Source organism: Haliotis cracherodii, unplaced genomic scaffold (assembly GCF_022045235.1).
Source record: "Haliotis cracherodii isolate W230 unplaced genomic scaffold, xgHalCrac1.p SCAF_8, whole genome shotgun sequence".
Taxonomy (NCBI): domain Eukaryota; kingdom Metazoa; phylum Mollusca; class Gastropoda; order Lepetellida; family Haliotidae; genus Haliotis; species Haliotis cracherodii.
In genome coordinates, this window is record NW_027266341.1 from 13,177,185 (window position 1) to 13,197,313 (window position 20,129).

At 40.5% G+C, this 20,129-nt stretch overlaps 1 protein-coding gene across 2 annotated transcripts in view; it reads right to left on the bottom strand.

Annotated features, from left to right (window-relative positions):
• Positions 1 to 20,129, bottom strand: part of LOC139449786 (uncharacterized) — a 48,148-nt gene that overhangs the window by 10,372 nt on the left and 17,647 nt on the right. Inside the window, exons 5-11 of one of the 2 annotated variants that reach the window (XM_071231314.1) lie at positions 18,066 to 18,131; positions 16,875 to 16,941; positions 13,827 to 13,907; positions 13,025 to 13,102; positions 6,764 to 6,823; positions 2,761 to 2,830; positions 18 to 82 (exon numbers count right to left, since the gene is read on the bottom strand). In XM_071231314.1, the coding sequence (XP_071087415.1) occupies positions 18 to 82; positions 2,761 to 2,830; positions 6,764 to 6,823; positions 13,025 to 13,102; positions 13,827 to 13,907; positions 16,875 to 16,941; positions 18,066 to 18,131 (487 nt within the window). The remainder of the gene's footprint in view (positions 1 to 17; positions 83 to 2,760; positions 2,831 to 6,763; positions 6,824 to 13,024; positions 13,103 to 13,826; positions 13,908 to 16,874; positions 16,942 to 18,065; positions 18,132 to 20,129) is intronic. The other variant, XM_071231315.1, reaches the window with a different exon arrangement.

A 20,129-nucleotide genomic window follows, 5' to 3' on the forward strand; every position in this document is an offset into this window, starting at 1 on the left:
CCTGGAAGGTTGCTTACTTTCTAAATTTATGCCGGACTTCAACTGCTAATGAAGACTCCAGGGATAGAATCATGCCAGCACCCTGAAAAAAACACAGAAACAGTTAGTGAGCAAGGGAATGGAATACGTGAGTGAGTGAATGTTGTTTAATGCTGCACGCAGCAATATTCAACCTGTATACCTCGTAACAGTAGATCACTATGAAGGGGGAAAAAGACATACCTCGTAACAGTAGTTCACTATGAAGGGGGAAAAAGACTTACCGTATTTGACGTAATAAGTGCCCTGCTCTAATAAGCGACCAGGGCGATATTTGCTGATTTATTTGCTGGTGAATAATCCCAATTAGCACCCCTTCCGATTGATCAATGTACACAAGACTTATTTATTCGTGTATAATACAAACTTGTGTGTTGTATGCACCCTTAATTATGGGCAATTACATTCTGGGAAAATATATCTGTTGTACATAAACATTTCAGGCTGTCACCATAAACCACGAAATTTATCTTTTTTCACCAAAATAATATGCTAATAAGAGCCCCCTATTTCTAATTTTGAGAGCGCCCTGGGCGCTTATAAATAGAGAATACTAAACGAGCTCCCGTGTAATACCAATTTTATGAAACGAGTGAATAGTTCTGGTATCTGATGAGTGAAAGCGAGTCAGATACCACAACTATTCACGAGTTTCATAAAATTGGTTTTACACGGGAGCGAGTTTAGTATTTTATTTATTACTTGCCATTTACAACGTTTTTAGAATTATACTGTTGAGTATGAATAGGCTAGCTGACACCTACACGATCCACGGCATAGTCCAATTGAGTTTAACAGAATAATACTTCAAACACGTCAAAAGTTGAAAGGTATGAATTTAATACCATACAACAGTCCACCTTTAGAATTCACAAAATTATCGTAGGGCTAAGACTATCGCAACTCACATACTTTAACTTAGACTAACGACTGTCGTTGCGCTACAATACGATCGCCTTGTGGAACGGGCCTTGTACCTCAAACTTTACAATAACGTCACAATACCCTATGACGTAATTTGTGGAATCTTGTTGCAAGACCCATCGGCGAAACAATGCCATGTGACGTCACCCTAGCAACAAGGTTGCTGGGGTCATCGAGTGTGCATAAGCTCCTCTCAGTGATCTATCAACTCTACACGCAATGTCTTTGAATAAGCCAAGGGATGTTGAGAGCTTTCAATATTTGTTCGTGAAACGTGTTCCGAGAGTACACAAGCACGCGTTTTGGTATTACACAATGTGTAATACAGCTGTATGTTTATTAAACGGGGGATCTCTTCACGGGCAAGTAATAATGTCGAATACGGTACTTCATAATAATAGATCACTCAAGGTGGGGAAAAAGACTTACTTCATAATAATAGATCACTATGGCGAGGGAAAAGACCTACTTCAAAACAGTGGATCACTGAGGTGGGGGAAATAGACCGACTTCAAAACAGTGGATCACTAAGGTGGGGTAAAAGACCTACTTCAAAACAGTGGATCACTGAGGTGGGGGAAATAGACCTACTTCAAAACAGTGGATCACTGAGGTGGGGGAAATAGACCTACTTCAAAACAGTGGATCACTAAGGTGGGGAAAAAGACCTACTTCAAAACAGTGGATCACTGAGGTGGGGAAAAAGACCTACTTCAAAACAGTGGATCACTGAGGTGGGGGAAATAGACCTACTTCAAAACAGTGGATCACTGAGGTGGGGGAAATAGACCGACTTCAAAACAGTGGATCACTAAGGTGGGGAAAAAGACCTTCTTCAAAACAGTGGATCACTGAGGTGGGGAAATAGACCTACTTCAAAACAGTGGATCACTGAGGTGGGGGAAATAGACCTACTTCAAAACAGTGGATCACTGAGGTGGGGGAAATAGACCGACTTCAAAACAGTGGATCACTAAGGTGGGGAAAAAGACCTACTTCAAAACAGTGGAGCACTGAGGTGGGGAAAAAGACCTACTTCAAAACAGTGGAGCACTGAGGTGGGGGAAAAGACCTACTTCAAAACAGTGGATCACTGAGGTGGGGAAAAAGACCTACTTCAAAACAGTGGATCACTAAGGTGGGGAAAAAGACCTTCTTCAAAACAGTGGATCACTGAGGTGGGGAAAAAGACCTACTACTTCAAAACAGTGGATCACTAAGGTGGGGAAAAAGACCTACTTCAAAACAGTGGATCACTGAGGTGGGGAAAAAGACCTACTTCAAAACAGTGGATCACTGAGGTGGGGAAAAAGACCTACATCAAAACAGTGGATCACTGAGGTTGGGAAAAAGACCTACTTCAAAACAGTGGATCACTAAGGTGGGGAAAAAGACCTACTTCAAAACAGTGTAGCACTGAGGTGGGGAAAAAGACCTACTTCAAACCAGTGGATCACTAAGGTGGGGGAAAAGACCTACTTCAAAACAGTGGATCACTAAGGTGGGGAAATAGACCTACATCAAAACAGTGGATCACTAAGGTGGGGAAATAGACCTACTTCAAAACAGTGGATCACTAAGATGGGGAAAAAGACCTACTTCAAAACAGTGGATCACTAAGATGGGGAAAAAGACCTACTTCAAAACAGTGGATCACTAAGGTGGGGAAAAAGACCTAATTCAAAACACGTGGATCACTGAGGTGGGGAAAAGACCTACTTCAAAACAGTGGATCACTGAGGTGGGAAAAAGACCTACTTTAAAACAGTGGATCACCAAGGTGGGGGAAAGACTTACCTCGTAACAGTAGATTGCTATGGCGAGGAAAAAAGGGAATCCCCGAACTGACATATTCTTCGGGTGAATCCTAAACAGACAAGAAAGACATCATAACAACTCAGATACACCAGCAGCAGGAGGTAGAGGTACACTGAGGCCTGGAACTAAGTGTGAATGGTCTGGCTGAAAAAGATGCATAACCTCCATGGTCTTGCTGATGTGTCTCAGGGATGTGTTAGGTCAAATTTAAGCCAGGAACACAGGTGATTGTTTCAGAAGTGGCGACTAAATGGTAAAATATGAACAGAGCAAAAGCGTTTAAGATCATTGGGAACTGAAGGCCTAACATGTTCTGGAATTAAGGTTCTGTAAGAGTGTATTTCCTGGTTAATGGAAGTACTTCCTGTGTATTGTGTTCATTATGTAAGTTATACAAGGGAAGTCCAGTGAACCATGCAGTAGCCATTTAACATGCTTAATGCTTTGGCAAGACCTATAAGTATGGGTGAGGTGAAATTCAGTCCAAGATTATTGCACTTATATAGCGACGTGCATGCACGTGTGTGTGTGGCTGCTTGCACTAGTCCGGACTGATGCCAATTTGTAGTGCTAGCACACTGAGATACCATGCCGCAGATTAACATGAATACCCCACTCAGACACAGTATACTGACTCCGAGCCAACCAGCCCTTCTTTTAGCCCCTTAATGCAGAGCGCCAGACAGGGTAACAAGTACCATCTTTTAACGTCTTTTGGTATGACGCTCTCCGGGCGGATGCTCTACCACTAGACCACTGAGGGGGTTCTATAAGTATGGGTATAGTGCTCACAGACCATGGCTTGTAGTTGGGTGGATTCAGGGATTTGTAGCCAAAGCTAAGTCATTCTGGTAAAAATAAGGGACACAACTCTGCACAGCATTTACATAAGAGCAACAGGAAGTGGGTAAAGATAACATTAATATTTCTATTTTACTCTTCATGTTAGTAGAGAAATGATTAATGAAGCAATGAATATTCATGGAAAAAATACCACATTTTGCATAAATTAGTCTTTTGCTATGAAATTGATAGTTACACACAAAGATGTTTATTCTTAAGAAAAGTTACAGATAATGCAATGTTGTACCTATAATCAGACACTCGTGACTTGTGTATTGTAGCTTGAGCTACCCAACCTGTACTACGCCCAGCCACCACTCACCACCACCACCACCACCACCACTCAACCACCACCACCACCACCAATACCAACAACATGGCAGTCAACAGAAAACTCATCACACATGCACATGCTCTCTCCATGTTAGGGTTGGTTACAAACACTTGACAATAAATCCTATTTTTCCGATCAGTATCCACGGTCCTTGCTGGATGTGAACTCTTTGTAAACCAACATACCAGGGTAAGATAAGTTGATTTCATTTTCACTACTCCGATCACAGAAATTGATCTGCTACTGAGTTGTCATCTACCTAATGGTGGAAGTCAACAGGTTAACGTCACTAGTCCTTCCTGAATGCTACTAGTCATGAACTAGCTGACTCATGTTAATTTCGAGCCATGCATACAAGACATTATTCCAATTTACTTCACGTTTAGTTTTCTGTATAAATACTACTTTCATGACCACTGACCAAAACCCCCTATATATGTCTAATTCAACGCAGGCATGTACATGGTGATTATCAATTAGTTAATGTTGAGTTGCCGTGTTCTTCAATCTTATCAAAATAAGATCTTAGTTCTCGCAACGGCTAAACAAAGATCTGAAGACATTCATTACAGGTCATGTCCAAATGACCTTTTGCGAACTTTGATCGACCAATGAAATGACTAATTCAATATTTTACAAAGTTCTTTGTTTAGCGGTAGCGAGAAATGTGACCTGATTTTAATGACATTGCCATGTTGTCATATTAAGAATATATTTTGCTGGCACTCAGCTGATGAATATACACGTTATTTTGATATTGCATCCTCCATGTTTATCATGTTTATACAGTTCAGCTGGGGTTGGGAAAATACAGACGGGTGAGGAAAGTCAATGTGACTCGATTTCCATAGCTTTCTTTAGAAGTGACCGGCTCCATATATGATATCACTAACTTAGTTAGCACTGAAGTTCTATCACTCAAGAGCTTGGAGTGAGTGAGTGAGTTGGGTTTAACGCCGCTTTTAACATTATTCCAGTTATATTACTGCATGTCAGCTTAATGTGGGAGGAAAGCCCGAAGTGATGCAGGTCTCGGACCTTTACCACTTCAGTGAAATCCACGAGCACGGGTATGGTGCTGACAAACCTAGAAACATAATTGGGGTGAACCGGGATTTGAACCCACAATCATAAGTTTCTTGTGTGCCAAAAGGATGCAACTCTGCACAGCGAATCGTGGCACCTTAGACGACTGGACCACCCGTGCCCCCTCATGAGCTTGGAGACAACAATCCAACTGTGTCTTCTTAATGCAAGTTTGATATCAATCTACATTCAACAGCTCATCATTGTCTGAGTAAGCCCTTGAAATACGAAAATAATAAACTTTATGAAAAAAGAGTGTTTTAATTATGTTGTGTCATTCGATACGACTCAATATTCAATACGAATGGATCCAGGTTATATATCATAACAGACTGCCGACCGAATGTCCCATACAATCAAGGATGGACATCTACATGACTACACATGTCCTGAGTTGCGTAAAAGCATGAAATATATGAGTATCCCTGTAAAAAGTTAGGTAGTATATCTAAAACCTAATAGAGAGGATGTCATTTGCAGCTGATGAAATATAAAAACACTGAAATTGTTGTATTGAAACTAAGGCTAATGTTACAAGACACATGACCCTTAAACCCCACTATAGTTCAACATGTCTAGAAAAGCTGAGTATTTGCCTAAAATACACAAAATAAATCAACATTACCTCATTCATTTTGACTTGTTTGCAAACAAATACAAATGAGAAAGTTCAAAACCCTGTAGAATAACAAGACTCAGCATAGTTAGCCAGTGTATCTATTTCCTGTATTTCTTACAGATCTCTATCGGGAGTGCAGGCATCACACACACATCTACTCCAGTAAAAAGGGTGCTACACCTGGCTTATTGTTAACTAGACATGCATATCGCTCCTAGGAGTTAGGAGACATGTGACACACTTGGAGAAACACACAAACAGATACAAATTAGAAGTCATCAGAATCAGCATTTCAAGCAGAATTATCTGTCTCCTCATTGGTCTAAAATACCTATTAGACTGGAGTGAGTGAGTGAGTGAGTGAGTGAGTGAGTGAGTTGTGTTTAACGTGGCTTTTAACAGTATTCCAGTCATATCACGGTGTGTCAGCTTAATGTGGGAGGAAAGCCCCAAGTGATGCAGGTCTCAGACGTTTACCACTTCGGTGAAACCCACGAGCACAGCTGACAAACCTAGAAACAAAGAACTGGGATTCGAACCCACAATCATAGGTTTCTGGTGTGCCCAAGAGACGCAACTCTGCACAGCGACTTGTGGCGCCTTAGACGACCAGGCCACCCGTGCCCTCCCATTAGACTGGAACCAAGAGAGCAAAAATATCATGAAAATATTGAATACCCAAACTATTAATACGCAACTTTTGAACCAATTGAGTACTTAATCATGTAACCTGGATCCCTGAGTAACCATGCAAACGGATCATCAAAACTAACCATGCTAGTTACTAGATACTCTACAAACAACTAACAACATGCATCTAACTCTCGTCAACAAAATGGTGTAAGCAAACAATTCAAATCTAATGTGCACATTGTTACATTCTACACAGCTAATGCATAAAGAAATATGTATGTTAACGAAAGCGTGACTCTGAGAATCTACAACCATCAACATACTTCACAATGATGCAGCTCTGCTGGAGTCCTACACTAAAGTGCTTTCCCAACACCTTTGCTTCTGGGCTCTGACCAGTTAGTAGGGTGAGGAGCTACCTCTGTCTAACATAACCCAACACCTTGGTCACAAGGGGGATATTTTACCTGAAGACCTCATCAAGACATTTATGAGACGGAACCATATGCCCAGCCTCATTACAGTATCTGCAAATAGGACCTGGGCATTATAGGCAATTGTTAAGGAAATACTGTTTTCAAAATACAGTTGGTGTCTATTGTTAAGTTTTAGATGTCGTATAACACCACACTCAGCAATATTCCAGCTACATGCTGTAAATAATTGATACTGGACCATCTGTTTGTTTTTTAACGCAGCACTCAGCAACATATATGGCAGCAATCTGTAAATAATCAAGTCTGGACCAGACAATCAAGTGACTAACATTATGAGCATCGATCTAGGCAATTGGGATACGATGACATGCATCAACATGATCAACTGAGTCTGCGACCCTGACCACTCGATCCCATTAGCCGCCTCTTACGACAAGCATAGTTGCCTCTTATGGCAAGCATGGGTTGCTGAAGACCTATTCTACCCGGATCTTCAGAGTATGATGACACATATGACAGAGACTCTAACCACCTGATCTAATTAGTAGCATCTTCTATCCCTAGGACCTATTCTATCCCAGAATCCCCATGGATTCCATTGTTAAGTGCATAGAAAATCTTAACTACAACATAATCTCTGCAGCGCTACTCTGAAACACAGAGTGAGTGAATCTTGTGTAATACAATAGTAAGCAATTTAGTCTACTAAAAATCAAAACCAGTGATTGAAAGCATGAGCAATGATCCAAGCCAGCTGGGAACGGCGACACTCAACTAGCAAGATCCAGTGAATCCCCCAGAGCCTGTACCCATGTGAGGAATCACCTGACTATTTTGCTGAATCAGTAACTTCCAACAATAAGCAGTACTAAGCTACATGAGACAGCAGTGTTTGTCACCCATGTTTTGTTCAGCAGAATATGGTGAGGAGAGGTGGAAAGGGGTTCAAAGTCACGTCCAAGATTATCGCGCTTATATAGCGATGAGCATCCACATGTGTGTATGGCTGCTTGCTCTATGTCCGGACTATTGCCAGTTTTATAGTGCTAGTAAGCTGAGATACTTGAATACCCCACTCAGACACAGAATACTGACTCCAAGCTGACCAGTCCTTGTTTTACACCCTTAATGCTGAGCGCAAGACGGGGTAACAACAAGTACCATCTTTTAACGTCTTTTGGAATGACACGTCCGGGGATCGAACTTCGGAACTTCCGCTCTCCGGGCGGACACTCCACCACTAGACCACAGAGGCAGTCGCAGAAATATGGAAATGTGGATTGCTTAACCAATGCCTGACCTCATCTTGTGTTACAATATACGATTGAGCTTCACTGTCACCCTAATACAGACACTTGATCACCATATATATCTTGGGATCTTCCTCCTTATATGCAAACACCCAAATGCAAAAAAATTATCATACAAATCTTACAAAAGGTCACAAAACAAAACAAAACAAAAGTAAAATGTGAAAATACTTGAAAACAAATTGGCTGTGTATTAGGGCTGTATATTGGCAAAAAATATTGTATTGTAATATAGTACGATATGTATTGCGATATAATGGAAGCAATTTACTTATTTAAGGCCAAACCCCGATCTCCCCCTCTTGTTTACATTGATGCTGGAGGAGGTGAGGTGAGGTGAGGTGAGGTGAGGTGAGGTGAGGTGAGGTGAAATTGGGTTTAACGTCGCGTCCAAGATTATTGCACTTATATAGCGACGTGCATGCACGTGTGTGTGTGTGGCTGCTTGTACTAGTCAGGATTGAATCCAATTTATAGAGCTAGCCCACTGAGATACTATGCCACAGTTTAACATGAATACCCCACTCAGACACAGAATACTGACTCCAAGCTGACCAGTCCTTGTTTTAGACCCTTAATGCCGAGCGCAAGACAGGGTTACAACAAATACCATCTTTTAACGTCTTATGGTATGACACGGCCGGGATCAAACCCCGGACCTTCCGCTCTCCGGGCGGATGCTCCACCTCTAGACCACGGAGGCGGTCTCATGCTGGAGGAGACACAGTGAAGCATGTTATAGATGTTTACTGCTTTGATGAAGTCCATGAACACTGGTGTGGTGGTAACAAATCCAAGACTATAACCAGGGTGCCGTTGTACAAAGCGATCTTAGCGCTAAGGTGATCGTAACTCCCGTACCATAACATAGACTTACGACAGTCGTAGCGCTGAGGTTGTTTTGTACAATGGCACCCAGGATGAATCTTTCACTTTCAACCTCAAACTATCAAATTAGATTTTAGCATGACTGAGGGATGCAACTCGGCATAACGACCTACGATGTCATGGACAGCAGACCCATCTGTTCACAACGACGTTTAAAGCTATGTCATCAATATCATGTTTTCAAAACAATTACGTCTTCTTTGCAAATTCATATCTGGAGGAACCTGCTGAAAACTAACAGAATTTTCACACAATGACTCTCTTAGACAAACCCTTAAGACTCAACCCCTCTGAAACAAGCTCTGATCACCCTCTCAGATGAGTTTTCTGTTAAATAAAAGAGCAACAAAAACTGTTTAAGAAAACTGAAAAGAGTAGATATAATCCTGAATAAAGTGATCCTTGGATATATTGTGAGATTAAAACCATGTAAACAAAGCATAATGCAAAGAATGGATACATAACACTGAACAACAGCGTTTAGGTATCCTGGAAGGAAAGGTTACTAGAGATGGAAAACTGCAGGAAGGACTCATCTGCCACATTTCCACATTTCAAATGAATATTTCAAATGAGTTGAGGACACTTGAGAACAATTTAAAGTCCACAGTGAGCTGCCTGTGGTTTGGTTAACAGTATTCAGTCCTATCAAGGCAAATCAGCTTGTCGTAGTGAAACCAATGGCAAAGGTGCTGCTGGCAAACTAAGAATAATAATTCGAAACCACAACTAGCCTAAGGGACACAACTCTGTAAAGCAAGTTGAAGCACATTATCTAGGATTTTCAACAAGCAAAATGGGCAAAAAGTGTTATGTTCTTAAATTTAGTACATTGTTTTAGCCCCTTAAAGCCAAGCCCCAGGCAAGGTAACAACAAGTACCATCCTTCAACATCTTTTGGTATAACGAGGGCGGGGATCAAACCCCATCCTTCCGCCCCCTGGGTGGATGCACTACCACTTGACCACGGAGGGAGTCTAATTTAAAAAGAGACTTGGGATTTTAGGTTTGTGCTTGAGTTCCTACAGTTCAGCAACAGATTCATGTTGGGTTCCCTGAGTAGCCATGGCAACCTTTTAGAGTTAATAAGAGTAGCATGCCTGTCCGGTTTAACCAATCATTCTTATCAAGAGAATCAATATTTTAGCATTGTCAGGAAATCATATATTTTTTAAATCATCATTTATCTTTCTCTTTTTCAAAATCAGGGGAAAATCAATTAGGAGATTGTAATACAAGTAAAAATGATCTGGCATAAGTGGTTCATTTAAAACGGATGACTAACAGCAAAACATAATTAACTTCCATTAGTATTATGCAGTAGAAACATGACTAATCCGAGTACTGATATATCACAACACATTCTATACACTAGAGTCCTGTATCAATGTGTCCATTTCGATGTCACTTTTATACACCTGACAGTGGCTTTCACTGTTCCTATTGTTTGCAATATGATACTCCAGAGTTCACTGTTCCCCTATATATGAACCTCAACTCACATGAAATGTCTTTACCCTGTAACAAGGATTTTTTAATCCAGAAATTTGTGAGGCTAAAAAAAATACAAGTCTTGGTTCTCAGGCACCACCCGCATCATCATAAAGTTTGCCCCACGTTTCGTTTTTATTTTCATTTTTTCTTAAAAATAAAAAAAATCCTTAAATATTCCAAGTCCAACAGTAGTGAAATACTGTATTCCGGTATCATACTCAAGGAATACATTTATGTAGGGAGGCCTTTTCCCAGGTTGATTGTACACAATTGTTTATTGGTTACAGACCAGTTTGAACACACACACACACCGACCCCCCAAAAAAGAAGACACCGCCCTCCCACATTACATTTTCAAAAACGATTGCCTGAGAACCAATTTTTTATTTTTTTTAAGCCATAATGAAGACAATTCATCAGTCTGATCGTTTGTTTGTTGCTTAATGTTGCACTCAGCAATATTACATCCATTTGATGACTGTAAATAATCATGCCTGGACCATACAATCCAAGGATTGACATCATGAGCATCGATCTACGTAACTGGGATACGATGTGTTTACAGAGAATGTAAGTTTGATTACCCGATCCCATTAGTCGCCTCTTACATGGGTTGATGAGGAGGCAGAGGATGGCTCAGGCTGGATTAAAAGGGTTTCACTGTTCAGTTGGTGAGTTAACATGGTGAACGTTGATCAGTATTCCAGGTTTATCATGGCAGGGGACACAAACAACAGGTTTCACAAAATATACCCATGAGGGTAAATAAAGGTGTTGTTTTCAGCAGGATGAGTGAATATTTTAACCACAAGGGTACCCCACTGCCCTACACCTATAGAAGAAAGAAATTGAAAATAATCCCAACCAAAGATATGCAAGTGTATGACAAGAGGACAGTGAGACTCCAGTGAAATGAAAACTGTAATACACCCAGCGTGAATGTCGGTTACAAGGGTACATGGACAACAACAGCCTGGTCCAAGGGAGATAATTCTGTAGTATACCTAGTGTTACAATGTAGCAGGATCTCGAAAGTGACATAGCATCTACAGAACAAACAATGACAACTACAGTGCACACTCACAGACCTTGGTTAAAGGTACTGAAATCACACTAGAAATTATACAACTTAATAAATTAATACTTGTTAGAATATTTAATTTAAACATGAAATAAATGTCTTGTAGGAATGCTGTCTTAAAATCAATTGCGATGATTTCTCAGGAGTCACCTTTCATTAAGTGGTAGAGGAATCAATACTCTCGAACACTACTCTGCTCAGGTGATCACAAAAACCTTTCAATGACAAACATTTAATATGTCAAACCTGATCCCACATCTGATTCAAATGAATTGGACATACATTAGACATGATAATTACATAGAGACACACAATATACAGATTTTTAACTTTAGTATTCTTTATTCTCAATGTTTCAAGGCTACTTCTTGTGCCATCTTGCTTCATGATCAGGTGAATGATGAGTTTATCCCCTGAACAAAGGACAAACAGTATCTCCAAAAGTACCCATATATCGTGCGTCTCTGTGCATCGGCAATATTCAACTCTATCAAAGATATGTTAAATAGGTGCTGCAATAAGAAAATTCTTTCAGCTGAGTCATAGTTAAAGACCTGTGTATCTGTCAATGATCCAAGGATTCGTTGCAGCCACAGCAATTTCCCGTCTAGATTAACAATCTTGTCTATGAAAGAATCTTTAATAATTGTATCAGCAATTTCGATTTTATCTGTTTCATGTTTTATACCGTAGTCAGCAATATTCCAGTAATATGTCGGCCTCTGAATAATCGAGTCTGGACCAGACAAACCAGTGTTTGATATTCTGAGCAATGTCTGGGTATTATCCCAGTCAACAAGCTCCACCGCCAGATCCATTTAATCGCCTTTTACGACAGGCTGCTGGGGACCTTTTCCGAACTGGTATCCCCAAGGGCGTCTACATCAGGCCGGGCCCACTGAATGATACAGTCCAGTGGGACTCCAGTTTAATCACTGGAAGTAATTAAATACACACAACATATGTACTTGTCAGCCTCCATACAAGCTGTCGGATTCAGTGCCATGCACATCAGTAATTGTTTATATCCTTGATCAGGAATTCATCAAAGCAGAAAATATAGCATGTACTTTTTTCCCATGTAAGTTTAAAAAATCATGAAAATCCATTAACCCAATGAAAGGGTATGGGGACAAAACATTTCAGTATACAGGCGGAATAATTAGTCAACGACTTTGAAACATCTTTACACACAAGAACAGTGACCTTGTGTCCTGTAAAACTTCTAGACAAGCAATAAAGTAATTAATTTAAAAGTAGAAAAACTAATTAAATAAAGCAGTGTTAGTTTTCAAAATTACAGAAAGAGCAAAAATTTGCAGGCAGTTAGTAATTCATAATCTGTTCATTCACAAATTAAATATTCCTTCAATATATTTTTCAGTCACTAATTCTAGGTTATGTCTCTAGCGCTGGCTCTATGTAACATACAGTGACACATGTGGTTTCTTCTAATGCTACTTCTAGACAAGACGACCATGCTACTTGCAGAGGATGAGCAAGATGGTAAATACTCACTCAATATTGTTGAGGTGTTCAAAGTCAAACCAGAACACTACTGCAAACGCCATAAGATTAGAGCACTGTGCCATCAAGCTGAAAAGAGACACATATTTGTACATTAGTAAGTCAATGATTTTTAGAATCAACTCACTTGTTAAACACTTGCAGAAAATACTTCATTGTTATTGAGATATACGATGTTTATACGTTTCAGCAATACACCAGCCACACCATGGTGTGGGTAGAAAGATTGGTCTTCTCTCACTGTGTCCAGGTGGGTAATCAAGTCTGGAAGATGATTAAAAGTGTTCCAGATAAGAATGTTTGTTTGTTTGTTTGTTGTGAAACGCCACACTCAGCAATATTCCAGCAATATGACCGTGGTTCGTAAAAAATCAAGTCTGGAAGATGATTAAAAGCATTACAGATGAGAATGTTTGTTTGTTTGTTGTTTAACGCCGCACTTAGCAATGTTCCAGCAATATGACGGCGGTCCATAATTAATCAAGTCTGGACCAGAGTGAGTGAGTAAGTGAGTGAGTGAGTGAGTAAGGTTTAACGCAGCTTTTAGCAATATTCCAGCAATATCACGGCGGGGGACACAAGAAATGGGCTTCACACACTGTACCCATGTTGGGAATTGAACCTGGGTCTTCGGCATGACGAGCTAACGCTTTAACCACTAGGCTACCCGACTGCCCCAGTCTGGACCAGACAATCCAGTGATTGACATCATGACCATCTATCCACACAATAGGGATACGATGACATGCATCAAACTTATACACAGACAATGGCCTTCAACAAAGAGTCCCACCTAGATATGGAGAGGCTGGAGAGATGACGCAGCAAGGTGAGCAGGCATAGGGGCGGCAACAGTATCAGCAGCCAGTGACCTCTGCAACAGCAACAGCAACATCAAACATTAAACATATTACAGCGATATAACATCTATGGGTATCTTTTTTGTCCTGTCAATATGTTGGTTGGTTGGTTGGTTTGTTTGTTGTTTAACGCCGCACTCTCCAATATTCCAGGTGTATGACGGCGGTCTGTAAATAATCGAGTCTGGACAAGACAATCCAGTGATTAATATCATGAGCATCAATCGCAATTGGGATCGATGACATGCATCAACCAAGTCAGCGAGCCTGACCACCCGATTCCGTTAGTCGCCTTTTACGACAAGCATAGTCACCTTTGTTGCTGAAAACCTATTCTACCCCCGAATCTCTGCCAATATGTACAAGACAGCATTTCCCCCAAAGCTTGTACCCATGATTAATGTGTGTGAATGATATACAGGAGAAAAGAAGTTATATTTTTGCAGATATGTTTTTGCTGTGAAGAGCACACAATTTCATAAAAATATCTAAAAAATTATTCATGATCCCAGCTTTTCTATTGTTTGGTATACCCAAGAAAGTACAGTACATCAGAATTACTACATGTTGAATATGAAGAGATTCATCTGACCCAGTGAGTTGAATTCAAATGAGCTTTGATGTAAACAGAAGCAATGCAAACATAACACACAGAGACAATAAAACCACACGTTAAATTTATGGCAATTCTCATATATCAACTCTGTTTAATGCGAGTCGACAACATCAGTCATGATAAATCTACCAGTCATATTTCATTACGTAGCGTAATGGCTATACAAACTGTTGGAAACAAATAATGATACAGCTGTATACGTGTGAGTGGGTTTAATGCCCCTTCGAACTGTACTTGAGCTCTACCACAGCGTGTCAGCTTCTTGTGGGTGGTTAGACTGACATGATGCATGTCAAGTTGGACATTTAATACTTCGGTGAAACCCAGGGGCATGGGTATGGTGCTGACAAATCTAGAAACATCATCAGGGTGACCCGGGCTTCATACACGTGATCATAGGTTCCTGGCAGGTCTAAGGGACACAACTCTGCACAGCGAATTGTGATGCCAGTGATAGACACAGCCACTTGTCAGAGACTAGTATTAGTAGTAATATTCTAGTTATTTTACACAAAGCACTAGGTCGACATGAGCTGCACCTATAAGATTTTGTTTGTTTGTTTGTTTGTTTGTTTGTTTGTTTGTTTGTTGTTTAATGCAGCACTCAGCAATATTCCAGCTATATGACGGCAGTCCGTAAATAATCAAGTATGGACCAGAAAATCCAGTGATTGACATCATGAGCATCAATCAACACAATTGGGATTAGATGCATGCATCAACCAAGTCAGCTAGCCTGACCACCCGATCCCGTTTGTCGCTTCTTATGACAAGCATAGCTGCCTTTAATGGCAAACATGGATTGCTGAAGATCCAGCTATAAGCTGACTGCCTGTAAGTAAGTCTTGATATTGATAGAGCAGAGATTAATAAACCAGCGATTGCTAGTATGAGCAACAATTGATGTCACTGGGGAACAATGACACACTATGAAGCAAGTCACCATGCCTGATCTCCTAATACATAACTTAATAAAGCACCAGGGTAGCAAGCACCAGGTGTTGAGAGGGTATCCCGCTAGTGACCAGGTTGGTATTCAACCTATGGATCAACAATATTGATAGGTCAACACGCTGTTGTCACTACCTCTAGCGTACAGGACATTCACCCTGTGCAGTCAAAAAAAACCCCACTCATCCGTTGGTAGATGAGCAGATGGTGGAAATATGAATATATACATACACCTGAAATACAAGCGTCAAAACGTGTGGTGTCACCCCGGTCAAGTGGCTTAGTTCAAGTGTGCCTCGGTTCAGCCAGGGTTCTGACAGATTGAGGGTCATAATCGGAGAGATTCTGGGATTGAAACCCAAGCTCAGCAGATCCTGCTACAGCAAATGAAGCAAGGATCAACTACAAAGGAAGCATATTTGGTACCATATTTTGTAAGAACCCCTCAGAACACCAGAATTCATCATTGTAGGAACCAAATCTGAAACTGCCATTTCTGTGTGACTTGCTCTCTACTGAAAATTTCAGTAAATGTTAAACATGCTAATAAAATATTTCATTGTGTTCACTGTGTTATCATCAGTATAGTCGTGATGAAACAATAGTTTAGATACAATTCTTCCGATCATTGTATCAAGTTATATTATTGGTTAATTTTTAACCGAATCACCGGTAGATTGGGAGAAAATGTGTGTACAGCTGATTGCTGTTTGCAGCTTGGTATACGAGAAAATACACACAGTAATCTTAATCTTTGCAACTAAAACAATGCCTAGCAGAACAGGAAATACAATTTAAATGGTTAATCATCATGTCAAGTGATGTTTTACCTCAAATTTCAATTTGTATTGATCAAGTTTGTTATCACCTCACTGCCGTGTGCTGGAGACAAGCACATTTTTATTGCAAATGTAAGGATTGTGTATGCTCAGGTGATGTGCTTTGTTCCAGATAGCTTCATAGACGGGGTATGTAAAGGGGTGAGGTGGTGAGGTGGTGAGATGGTGAGGTGAAATGTGGTTTAACGTCGCGTCCAAGATCATTGCACTTATATAGCGATGTGCATGCACGTGTGTGTGTGTGGGTGTGGCTGCTTGTACTAGTCCAGACTGATGCTAATTTATAATGCTAGCACACTGAGATACCATGCCGCAGTTTAACATGAATACCCCACTCAGACACAGTATACTGACTCCGAGCCAACCAGTCCTTCTTTTAGCCCCTTAATGCCAGCGCCGACAACAAGTACCATCTTTTAACGTCTTTTGGTATGATGCGGCCGGGGTTCGAACCCCGGACCTTCCGCTCTCCGGGCGGACGCTCTACCACTAGACCACGGAGGCGGTCCGGGTATGTAAAGTAATTCCTATAAAATCTGATGTGCATGAAGTGTCTGCTGGACTTAGCTACTTACATCCTCATTCCCTTGAAGTAGTCGGAGAGGTTTTCTGATATGAAGATGAGGTAGGCACAACAGAATCCTGAAAAACATGGAGATAACAAATATCTCATGAACACAATCAGCTGACTTGTAGAGTGAATGGGAACTAATGATGATCTGCGGCTTCAACTTACTGTCCACATTACCTACCTAACCTGTCTGACACACACTTATGACATTTAACCTGTCTGAGACACAGACAATATCTCACCTGTCTGAGAGACACTGGTAATATCTCACCTGTCTAAGACACAGACAAACCTCATCTGTTTGAGAGACACTGGTAATATCTCACCTGTCTGAGACACAGACGATATCTCACCTGTCTGAGACACAGGCAAACCTCATCTGTCTGAGACACTGGTAATATCTCATCTGTCTGAGACACTGGAAATATCTCACCTGTCTGAGACACAGACAATATCTCACCTGTCTGAGACACAGGCAAACCTCATCTGTTTGAGAGACACTGGTAATATCTCACCTGTCTGAGACACAGACGATATCTCACCTGTCTGAGACACAGGCAAACCTCATCTGCCTGAGACACTGGTAATATCTCACCTGTCTGAGACACAGACAATATCTCACCTGTCTTAGACACAGGCAAACCTCATCTGTCTGAGAGACACTGACAATATCTCACCTGTCTGAGACACAGACAAACCTCATCTGTCTGAGAGACACTGATAATATCTCACCTGTCTGAGACACAGACAATATCTCACCTGTCTGAGACACAGACAATATCTCTCCTGTCTGAGACACAGACAAACCTCATCTGTCTGAGAGACACTGGTAATATCTCACCTGTCTGAGACACAGACAATATCTCACCTGTCTGAGACACAGGCAAACCTCATCTGTCTGAGACACAGACAAACCTCATCTGTTTGAGAGACGCTGGTAATATCTCAAATGTCTGAGACACAGGCAAACCTCACCTGTCTGAGACACAGACAAACAACATCTGTTTGAGAGACACTGGTAATATCTCACCTGTCTCAGACACAGACAATATCTCACCTGTCTGAGACACAGGCAAACCTCATCTGTTTGAGAGACACTGATAATATCTCACCTGTCTGAGACACTGATAATATCTCACCTGTCTGAGACACTGATAATATCTAACCTGACTGAGACACACAGACAACACCTCACCTGTCTGAGACACCACAATGGCCAGGTCCACCAGGAATCTTCCTGTGTGACCCAAGGCTTCATACCCTGCAACACAGAATGTAATTCACTAACAACAAATGTTTAAGCTATGTCAGTATTTTGTGGTTCAGAAACATTGTTCCTGTACATATTTGCGAAAGTTTCAAGGCATGGTCACAAGGAAAAGATCTAATCAAGGACCATATCAAGAACTGGATCATACCATGGATGGTCAGGCCCACTACAAACTACCATACACCAAATCCAATTACAGTCTGAAAAAACAGGAATAGTAAAGGTGCCAAAAATATGTTTTTAATATGGTTGCCAACCTCTGAAACAAATTCATGGTTGATTGGAAGGGCAATGACTCAACTTTTAGCCAGGTGAGCTACAAATGTAACATGACTCTCAATATATATAAAAACAAAAAAAGATTGTTCTTTATTATCACAAGGGACATATGTTATCTGTCATTTTATCTTTTAAATATAATGACATCACATTACATTATCTCAGTTGAACCATCCGTTAACATTGCTATTGTTTGTACACATTCACCAGCAGCTTGATAGCCGATATACAGGTGAGCTAACAACACTTATTGTTCTATGTTACTGTTTGTACACATTCACCAGCAGCTTGATAGCCGATATACAGGTAAGCTAACAACACTTTATGTTCTATGCTACTGTTTGTACATTCACCAGCAGCTTGATAGCCGATATACAGGTGAGCTAACAACACTTATTGTTCTATGTTACTGTTTGTACACATTCACCAGCAGCTTGATAGCCGATATACAGGTAAGCTAACAACACTTTATGTTCTATGCTACTGTTTGTACATTCACCAACAGCTTGATAGCCAATATACAGGTGAGCTAACAACACTTATTGTTCCATGTTACTGTTTGTACACATTCACCAACAGCTTGATAGCCGATATACAGGTGAGCTAACAACACTTATTGTTCCATGTTACTGTTTGTACACATTCACCAACAGCTTGATAACCGATATACAGGTGAGCTAACAACACTTATTGTTCCATGTTACTGTTTGTACATTCACCAGCAGCTTGATAGCCGATATACAGGTGAGCTAACAACACTTATTGTTCCATGTTACTGTTTGTACATTCACCAGCAGCTTGATAGCCGATATACAGGTGAGCTAAGAACACTTATTGTTCCATGTTACTGTTTGTACACATTAACCAACAGCTTGATAACCGATATACAGGTGAGCTAAGAACACTTATTGTTCCATGTTACTGTTTGTACATTCACCAGCAGCTTCATAGCCGATATACAGGTGAGCTAAGAACCGATACACAGTTCGTTGGAAATAAGTAGCCATCATGCACATGTTACCCACTATAAAACACACCTGTGCATTTCAATGTTAAGTAGGCAACACTAGTATCATAACACCAGCCCTGTCATATTTCATGGCATCATCTTAATTTCATATTTTCCAACTGAGTGGACATTTAATTATAAGCTACTTGTCGAGCTGATCATGCTGATAATTATCATCAAATGACCACATAAAAATTTAACGGACAACAAAACTGTAATTGGCGAGTGCTAAATCGATAGTTGATTAGGAACAGAAGGTACACAGGGCCAATGAAAATATTGAAGTTTGAAATCCTATCTAATTATCTGACCCTGACAAAACAATATGTTAATGATGGCAAACATAAACTTTGAAACATCTGCGAGTGTCACCCCAGTCATGGCGATAGTAAGAGAATTAGGAGAATAATGTCCTGTGTTTTCAAGTTAGGGCTAAGTTACGAAGAGGGGAATGTCTGAGTAACTCTCCATTGAATGGAGAGTTACGAGGATATTCCCCTACTTAAAACTCATCCCTACTTTTAAACTTTGACAAAATATTCTGTAGTTGAAAATATTTGAAAAATTCAAATTCTGCTTCAAGACAAAGTACAGTTGACAAGCAACTCTCAATTCCTGAAAAATAATGGAGCGTTCAAACAATAGAATGACGTCACAGATGTGTTTTAATTGTAGATTGATTTTGGAACAGAACATCCAGT